A 10,000-nucleotide genomic window follows, 5' to 3' on the forward strand; every position below is an offset into this window, starting at 1 on the left:
CTCTTCTGGTTCTACGTAGACAAGAACTGGACTCTGGATTCGTTCAACGCCACGGTACGTCTTCCAGAAATGTTTCGTATATACAGTACTCCGGTGTTCTTCGTTTGGAGAATTGTCACTTTTTTGTCATGGGGTTTCGTGTTTATATTTCTTTCATGATCTCGAACTGCCATTGCAAGGAATTGATTAAGAAGATGGCAGAACAATACTTTTGCTCTGGATCAGCTGTTGTTTTTAATCCAGAGGGAATTTTCATAATTTGGTGAAAATCTAAGGGGAGGGAAAATGTGGAATTCAAAGAAAACCTGGAATCGGGGACCTGGTGATAAAAAACTATAAGTTCCAGAAGCCTTATACTTTCCTCATAGGTGTACAAAGACCTCAAGAAGCTGGAGTCGTTCATCATATCGGCAGTTCAGAATTACAACTACGATGGAACGGTCATGAACTGGGACTATTCCTGGACTTTCCCTAACTCGCTGCTCCTGACCATGACCATTATGTCGACCATTGGTATGTCCCTTTCCGTAGGTTTTAGGAAAATCGAATGAGTGAGAGAGCAAAAATAAATATATTATTTTTTATTTTTATTTTTTACCAAGAGGTATATAGTGCGAATAGTATATAATGGTTTGTACATAGATGTTGTTTCGAGCCACATTTTCAAGTACCTGTCAAAGGTGCCATCGCTGAAGACTACGACTTATCGGTCACCCTACGTCTTCTCTCTCTCTCTCTCTCTCTCTCTCTCTCTCTCTCTCTCTCTCTCTCTCTATCTATCTATCTATCTATCTATCTATCTATCTATCTTTCTCTCGCTCTCTCTCTCTCTCTCTCTCTCTCTCTCTCTCTCTCTCTCTCTCTCTCTCTCTCTCTCTCTCTCTCTCTAGGATACGGCCATATATCGCCTGTGACATCGTGGGGGCAGTTCTTCTGCATCATCTACTCGATCATTGGATGTCCTCTTCTGCTCGTGTTCTTGGGGAATCTCGGAAACTCTATGGCTGAGTCCTTTACTTACATTTATAGGTTAGTGTATTATTAAATTTGTATTTTCTGCTTGTCTGTCTCTATGTTTGTTTCTCTGTCTCTATATCTTCCTATCCTTGTGATTTTATAGTTATTCTGTTATAAAAAAAAAAAAAAAATGTCTTTATGCTCTTCAGTCACTTCTCTCTCTTCGATTTCTCAAACAATGAACTGATGCTGTGAAAAGAGTTCTTCATGTCAAATATGGAAATTATATAAATGAGAATGATTAGCTCACAAAACAGATAATGTAACTGATGCTTTTCGGTCCTACAAAAGTGTCGGAATGATGAATTCTGATACAATTTTGCTGAAATATAACACAGTATAGTGCGTCAGTTACGTGTCTGTCGTTGTAAAATAATTAATTTTCATTCCTAACTTTTCGACAACTGATAACCGTTTTCGTAGCTTCCGTTGTTACGGCATTCTTTATTATTCATAACTTTTCTTTAAATGATAACCTTGCCTATCCCTACGCCCTTTGCCCCACAGTCGCTGCTGTTGTCGATGGTGTCGAAGTGTGCGCAACTTGTCCGAAATGCCTCCCAAAGCAAGCAAAAAACATCGAAAGCTCTTGATTGACGATGAGGTTGGAAAGGAAGAGTACATGCCGACGGAGCACGTAAGATACACTTTCAATATGTGCATTCCTCTTTTTAGAAAATGTATTTATAGTTACGTAGCATCTTCGATCTGCCTTTAATATCCCGTCCTGTCACTTCTTCAGCTCCCTTTCCATTCATTGTTTTATTCAATAATTCAGATGTATCAGTATCGTAAACAAAATTGTAGGAAAAGGCAATGATTTTTGTACATCTATGCTGCTTCTTTTTTCAAGAAGAAAGCTCACCTGAGATTCACCATTCATTATACAATTTTATTAAAAAGTTGTACGAAAACCTAGTAAAAATCATAAGGACATTATGACCGTTGATTATTTAGCTCACGACTTTAACCCTCACCCGTCGCCTCATAATCCTTCACACGTTGCCTCGTGATCCCTCACCCGTCGCCTCATAATCCCTCACACGTTGCCTTAATAATTCCTCGTCTATTGCCTGCCCGTAGGTGGACGTGCCCATCACCCTGACCCTCGTGGTGCTGTTCGTGTACATCATGCTCGGCGCCGTCCTCTTCTCCGTGTGGGAGAACTGGGACCTCGGCTCCTCCTCCTACTTCACCTTCGTCACGCTCTCCACCATCGGCTACGGGGACATGGTGCCCGGCACGGCGCTGCTGGACAGCCAGGACCCCGGGACAGCGGGTCTCAAGATGGCTGTGTGCATCGGTTACATCTTGCTAGGTCAGTGCCCGTGTATGTGAGTGTGTGTGTGTGTGTGTGTGTGTGTGTGTGTGTGTGTGTGTGTGTGTTTGTATGTTTGTGTATGTGTGTGTGTGTGTGTGTGTGTGTGTGCGTGTGTGTGTGTGTTTGTGTGTGTTTGTGTATGTTTGTGTGTGTGTATGTTTGTGTGTGTGTGTGTGTGTGTGTGTGTGTGTGTGTGTGTGTGCATATGCATATGTATATATATATATATATATATATATATATATATATATGTATCTATGTATATATATATATGCTTATATGTGTGTATATATATATATATATATATATATATATATATATATATATATATACACGTGTGTGTGTGTATGTATATGTTTAAATATATATATATATATATATATATATATATGTGTGTATGTATATATATATGCTTATATGTATATATATATATGTATATATGTATATGTATATGTATACGTTTAAATATATATATATGTGTGTGTTTGTATGTTTGTGTGTGTGCGTGTGTGTGTGTGTTTGTGTGTGTTTGTGTATGTTTTGTGTGTGTGTGTGTGTGTGTGTGTGTGTGTGTGTGTGTGTGTGTGTGTGTGTGTGTGTGTGTGTGTGTGTGTGTGAGTGTGTGTTTGTGTGTGTGTGTGTGTCTGCACATTTATATATATATATATATATATATATATATATATATATATATATGTATACATATATATACACATATATATGTGTGTGTGTGTGTGTTTGTACATACATACATACATACATACATAAATAAATATATATATATATATATATGTGAAAGATTTAATAATGCAGTACCGCATTATATATATATATATATATATATATATATATATATATATATATATATAGGCAAGGGTGACACTGCCAAATAACCACTCAATTATAAACTGTGAGAGGCCTATGTCTTGCAGTGGAATGAATGGCTGTTGAAAAAAAATATATATGTATATATATATATATATATGTGTGTGTGTGTGTGTGTGTGTGTGTGTGTGTGTGTGTGTGTGTGTGTGTGTGTGTGTGTGTCTGTGTGTGTGTGTATGTGTGTGTGTGTGCACAAACACACGCTCCTCGCACACAACCGGACAGACACGCAGACAGAAAAGGGGTGCCTTCCCCCAGGAGAGCCGTTACTGTCCCTTGCTCACCCCCTGCCCCGCCTCTCCCTCCAGGCATGGCGCTGCTGTCCATGTGTCTCAACCTGATGCAGGAGCAGATCGTGGAGAAGTGCCGCTGGCTGGCCCGGGAGATCGGACTCAGTGGGAAGGACAACGTGGAGGAGGCCAAGGGCAAGAACAAAAAGGCTCTCGACGACATCGACGACGACAAGAAGAAACTGGACGACTTGAAGGACGTAGAGAAAAGCCCGCCGAAGGACACCCTCTCCGTGCCGAGTTCTGCAGGATCCAGAAGTTCCCTCTTGAAGTCTCCAACGCATTCCATTCCTGGCGCCTTGGACGACTTGTAAGTGACGACTTGAGCAGCGAAGAAGATTCAGAACTGGAGATTTGTTGTGATGATTTTTTTCTTCTTTAAAAAAATCACCTAAAGAGTTTTTTTTCTTGTAGGTTTCCATCAGTAAGCTGTAGTGGATAATCAGATAACGCATACATAAAGTTAAGAAAAAATATGATTATGAAATAACATGACATTTGAGATTCACAATGCAGTATTTCTTATAACTATTACCAGCAAGTCTTTAGCGATTGTATCACAAACTAGCCATTAGCAAATTTGCTGCTCCGTATTGGAATGACTGTTCTGCTGTTGATAAATGTAGGCGTAATCAAAATAATGAGTAACTTGGCTTCAGTGCAGCGTGAATAACAATACTTCAGTCGTTTATCTTTGTCTCAGAAGCAAGGACACCGTACTTTTAGGTGAGTAACTTGGCTTCAAAAATACAGTACAATTATACGATACGTGTACAGTTCCAGAAGTGCGTTTGTCTGTGATTCTGAGCAAATGTAAATGAATGCTGTATTGTTTTAGTCATTCCATGTCAGAACACTAATGTGAATGGCTACTACATATATATTTTCGCCTATAGAAAAGCTGCATTGAAATCATGTTTAAGGAAATGATTGGAAGATATTTATGACCTTGTTTAGTGCATGTGGTAGAATTTGAGTGAATAAAATTTTGAAATCTGATTATATTTTCTTCATCCTTTTGTTATTTAAACTAGTACTCTCTTTCATTTACTCCTCTCTCTCTCTCTCTCTCTCTCTCTCTCTCTCTCTCTCTCTCTCTCTCTCTCTCTCTCTCTCTCTCTCTCTCTCTCTCTCTCTCTCTCTCTCTCTCTCTCTCTCTCTCTCTCTCTCCATCCCCCACTCTCTCTCCCTCTCGCTCTCTCTCTCTCTCTCTCTCTCTCTCTCTCTCTCTCTCTCTCTCTCTCTCTCTCTCTCTGTTAACTACACCTAGGTCATGTTACTATGTAAAGGCTCTTACTGTTCATGTTACAGAATCAGGTTAAAGACACTAATTTTTCATTTAACTACATTTATTCAGTCAACTTTGTACATTTGGCGATGCATGATAAGGCTGAAAGATAACGAGATATTATGAGATATTCCAGTTGTTCAACATCAGTGCATTATAACACAGTAACATTCGCCGTTCATTTATGTACAGTACAATTGCATATGGACAGAAATACCACAACAACTACTACTACATGTATGTTTATGTCTGTGTCTGTGTTTTTATTAGTTTGCGTGTATATAAAGTACTATGGATATATTGTACACATAAATATTATTAGAAACAACAAAAGGGCTACGAGACCAAAAAAAATATTGCATCACAGATAAATTAGGGCTGAGCTCACAGGCTCGACGAGAAGATCGAAAACATAATGTCATTATTTTTAATGCGTTATTCGGCTGATATTAAGATATATATAAATAAATATTTCAATTAGTTTGCAGTTAAAGGTAATGGGAAATTCCTCTTAATTTACAAGACAGGGCCATAACACATGAGATGACATTAAAGACATTTTTTTTTTTTTTACAAAAAAAGGAAATATAATATATTATTTGTATTTTTTTTTTTTTTATAATTTACAAAGACTGTAGAGATGTATGAATAATAATTCTATAATAGGAAAAACTAGAATAGAAATACAACACATAACTTTTTTCTCAAATGTCAATAGATCAACAACTAAATGATAAAGTTTTCCCTCCGTTTCCCCCAATGAACGAAATACGGCTGACCCCTCGCCAGCCCCCTCCGAGGCAAGGTCAGGGAGACAATCTCTTTAAGAATGACCTTTCAAGGACTCAATCTCGCCGGATAAAAAGGTCAAGGAAATGACCCCCTCAGCGCCGAGTCCTGGAAGTCACACGTCCGTCATACCAAAGAATCCCGCGTGAAGAAAAAAAAAAAAACATGACTAAAGGACACGCCTGCATGTCCGCCTTGACGAAATGGTCCGAGATGTTGCTGCGCCCACGCCTCTGGCAGGAGACGCGGGTGTGGATGTGGCTGGTGGGATTGGGTCTAGAAGATGGGGGCGTGGCCATAGGGGGCGTCAGTTAAGAGGTCCTGGAGGATCTTCTCGTCTTTCAGGGCTTCAGACACTCTGCCCCAGGGGAAGGCCAACCTGTTGTCTGTGGGAGAGAGTTACTTTGAAGGATCTGAACTGATTGACTGCATTGCCTTGCGCTTATTATCTGTGGTGAGCATACTGCCTTTTCATTAACTATATTGATTGTGCTATCTACATCAGTCTGCTATGTTTATTTATTGTATTATCTCAGGCTTGGCAGTATCTATTTGTGACCACGCCTGACTTTATATTCGAAGTTTAGATCATGATACTGGAATGATTTCAAGATTTTTCGAATTACGAAGCGAACACAAATCAACACAACCCCCCCCCCCCAAAAAAAAAAAAAAAAAAAAAAAAAAACTCACGATATGAAAGAAAGGCCAGAAAAATACACGGAAACACAACATAAACACGGCCTTACCTCTCGCCACACGGCCAGCGCGGCGGAAACTGCTGCGAATGCACATCATGCCATAGACGCGGATGCCTGGAACCTGGGCGTATGCAGGCTGGTCGTGGTTAAGAGGTCCGTCTGGAAGAAAGGTGGTGTTTGGGTTTTCTTGCCGAAAGTTAAGAAAAAAAATGTATTCACTTATTTTATTACTAATTGGAAGTGAATTTACACAAGCGATTCCGATAACTATATTCTTTCAAATCCAGATTCACATTGTTGAAAGTATGAATATCATGTATGTATATATAACTACCGAGAAGTTCCAGACGAAAAGAAAATGGACGTACAAACCATCTTTTTTCGACCAATATTGCAGATTATAACATATTTACTCACGCGAAAACGAAAAGGCACAAAGACCTTTTACAAAGGCTTGGTTCAACATCGCAACGTGGTTTGGTGCGATTTACCAGTGAATGAAAGGCTTACAGCGGCAAGGGTCCGGGCGTTTAGCATTTTTCTCTGCTATCTTCTCTTGCATTTTCATTTTCCTTCTTATTCCGTTTGCTGTCTTCGCCGCCATCTTACGCATACTTACTGAATTTCTTTCAGGCTGTCATTCTTTCAGCTTCAGATATCAGTCTGGAGTGCATCCTCACTCCCCCAATCTGGAAGGTATCTATCACTCCTTCAGGTTAATCATATGACTTGTATGTCTGATGTCGCCCTTTACAGAATCAGCCACTACATGATACTCAGCATGTTAGTGAACGGTCATTGGTTATGGAAATGGATTATCTGAGTCATCGGAGTCATCCAGAACTCCCCTTTTGATATATCGGTCATTGGTCAAGTAGAAAGAATAATCTCCTGAGTCATGACAGCAATTCATCAACGGTTCCTTAACCTCAGGCATCATCTACAGTCACGGTTCTGTTTCAGTTCCAACTTCCTAAGGTTCTGTATGGCTTGGGGTAAAAGAGGTAAACAGCGTCGAGCTCGGGTCTTGTGTCGAAATGCGTCGGCCTTTCGCGAAATCCTGAGCTCTGTGCGGCGTTTGTTTTGAGGTTAGATTACTGTGGTCGGTTTCAGAAAGTGGTACAAACCACACTTCAGGTAATCTGTCGTTATCAAGTAGGGTTCTGTAGGTTATTCTCGCAGACGAACTTACGTGACTGTCAGCAGGTAGTAGCAGCGTCACCGAAGCAGAAGCAGTTGTCACATGTTCTAACTCTGGCGTGAGACTAATGTAATTTGGGTCTGAAATGTGGTCTGATTTTTTGCGTGACTGTGTCAAGGTATCCACAACGGAATGTGTTATATAACCAGTTACCAACGTAAAGTATTATGTATATATAATTTTTTTCAACATCGAATACCGTAGTAAAAGTCAAAATTGTTCTCGTGCCTCAAAGAGTATGCACCACTAAAGAGACTGCTAGATTGAAGGATAATGCATATTGTTATCAGTCGTGAATTCTTGTCCATCGTGATATCATATCTGGTTTCGCTATAAGATTCTTGCCAGTTGACTAACCTGGTTGATGATAACAAATACTTGTTTCACATCAGTAACTGCGTCAAACCATACCTGAATCACATCTATAACATATGTAAACGCATCAATTAGTCAAGTCGCGCAATTCATATATAACTGCTACTATATGGGATATTTAGGCCTTTAATTCGTTAAAACATATTTTTTTTTGCGTGTATCAGTTTCCACATTACACCCATAATTTGTAAATGATATCTTGAATAGAAACACATCAGATAATAAGATGCTTATCTTATAATGAAATAAGTTATTCAAAACCAGATTGCTGACAGGAACAGAACGTTAACACCTTTAGATGTTCGTTGGTGAGTCTTTAAAAACAAATCTAGATACATACAAAGACACATTCATATATATATATATATATATATATATATATATATATATATATACACATATATATATATATATGTATATATACAATACACAAACACACACACAAACACACACAGACACACACACACATATCTGATAGATAAATATATAGATAGATAATATATAATATATATATATATATATATATATTATATACATATATATCAACAACACACATTTATATGTATACATATACATATATATACATATACATATACATTATGACCAAACGAGCCTACTGACATGACCTAACTTGCCTAAAACTGCCTCCATATCAGTACAATATGGTATACAAAGCATCCAAATCGCCTGCCACGAAACTCTGCATCAATGTAATGCATTTTTAAGATTATCAGGAATTCATTTTAATTCTACAGTCTCTTAGTACTTAGCAGAATCAGTGGTAATTGTGTATATATGTTTGTACTGATGGTCACTTCAAGGGAAGTTGATGATAATGATAGTCCACGTACTATTAGCCAAATAAATTGAAGGTGTCGGCAGTGTACGGAAACCTCAACTTTATTTTGCGGTTAGTTAAATGGCAGTGGTTCAGTTCAGTCAGTAAACTTGAGTCCCATCTGCATAATATCAAAGTCGGGTCCGTCCGCGTATCTCCAGGCAGTAAATGTCAGTTTGCGTTAATCTGTTAACTTCTCCCTCGCAATGCCGTCGATTTACAGTATCTGTGCCGAGATACCTTTCCTGAAATAAAGTTTTGGAACCGAAGAGTCAGTTAATGTGAAGTTCCGTAATGTTAGGCCGTTGGGACTGGAATGGGAATATCAGTCACAACATCATCCATTTGTCTGAGAGTCTTTTTGCGAGTCCGTCCTCCGTCCTCACGCCAGCTGGTAGTAGCATCATTATCAAACCACCAATCATTCTTTAATGCTATCATTCGAACATTAGTGTCATCTGTCTGTGACAACAACAAATCGTCATAATAAAAAAAGAACCGAAAAAAAATTGGGTCGTAACGTCAATCTTATTGAATATAAAATCGTTCCGAAAATCAGAACCTCAATTTCATTACCAGGTCACCAGTCTTGGTGTTACAGTATGAAGTCACACGTTCGGCACACCAGTCTCGCGCTAAAACGTTCGCGTGTGCCAGAAAATCGGTCAGGTAGCCAATTAATGAATCATAGTGCCAGATGATTACCCATAACATGAGAACGTTGGTTATATTGTACTAAACGTACATCAGCCAGTCGATCATAGTGTCAGAAACCATTCGTAGTATCAGAAAGTCATTCATTTCGTAATAAGGTCAGTCATCGAGTCAGGAGATAACTCAAAGCTTCAGAAGGCCATTCAGTGTACAGGAGCGTAATTCATAATTTCCAGAAAGTCCTCCATCGTCTCGGTATTAAGTCAAGAGTATGTGAAAGTTACGTACATGGCAGTCGTTCATGATATCAGAAAGTAGTAAGACGTAATATTACAAAATGAGATGAAATAGACCAAAACAGCTGACAGTGTTAAGCAAGAGATCCTACAGTCCAACGTCAGTCGTGCCGTCCTCACCAAGTCGTGCATTGTCCGGGCACTTGCAGATGACGAGGTAGTGCGCCTTCCCTGTGCGGGTGTTCTGCAGGGCCAGGATGGACCAGTCCCGCGGGCTCTTGCACTCGCGCACACTCCAGATGGGCTCGCAGGTCTTGATCAGAGTCACGGCCTGGAGAAAGGAGGGAGTTTTTTGGGGAGGAGAGAGAGAGAGAGAGAGAGAGAGAGAGAGAGAGAGAGAGAGAG

At 39.4% G+C, this 10,000-nt stretch overlaps 2 protein-coding genes across 2 annotated transcripts in view; one reads left to right on the plus strand and one right to left on the minus strand.

Annotated features, from left to right (window-relative positions):
• LOC125036564 (TWiK family of potassium channels protein 7-like) overlaps positions 1 to 4,512 on the plus strand; it is a 6,792-nt gene extending 2,280 nt beyond the window's left edge. Inside the window, exons 2-7 of the mRNA XM_047629271.1 lie at positions 1 to 54; positions 369 to 513; positions 891 to 1,029; positions 1,525 to 1,654; positions 2,101 to 2,335; positions 3,532 to 4,512. The exon at positions 1 to 54 is cut by the window's left edge and continues 107 nt beyond it. Coding sequence (XP_047485227.1) covers positions 1 to 54; positions 369 to 513; positions 891 to 1,029; positions 1,525 to 1,654; positions 2,101 to 2,335; positions 3,532 to 3,827 — 999 coding nt within the window. The 3' untranslated portion in view covers positions 3,828 to 4,512. The remainder of the gene's footprint in view (positions 55 to 368; positions 514 to 890; positions 1,030 to 1,524; positions 1,655 to 2,100; positions 2,336 to 3,531) is intronic.
• Positions 4,513 to 4,844: 332 nt separating this feature from the next.
• LOC125036574 overlaps positions 4,845 to 10,000 on the minus strand; it is a 62,368-nt gene continuing 57,212 nt past the window's right edge. The window contains exons 4-6 of the mRNA XM_047629286.1: positions 9,776 to 9,926; positions 6,340 to 6,450; positions 4,845 to 5,976 (exon numbers count right to left, since the gene is read on the minus strand). Of these exons, the coding sequence (XP_047485242.1) occupies positions 5,867 to 5,976; positions 6,340 to 6,450; positions 9,776 to 9,926 (372 nt within the window). The 3' untranslated portion in view covers positions 4,845 to 5,866. The remainder of the gene's footprint in view (positions 5,977 to 6,339; positions 6,451 to 9,775; positions 9,927 to 10,000) is intronic.

The sequence above is a fragment of the Penaeus chinensis genome, chromosome 21 (assembly GCF_019202785.1).
Source record: "Penaeus chinensis breed Huanghai No. 1 chromosome 21, ASM1920278v2, whole genome shotgun sequence".
NCBI lineage: Eukaryota > Metazoa > Arthropoda > Malacostraca > Decapoda > Penaeidae > Penaeus > Penaeus chinensis.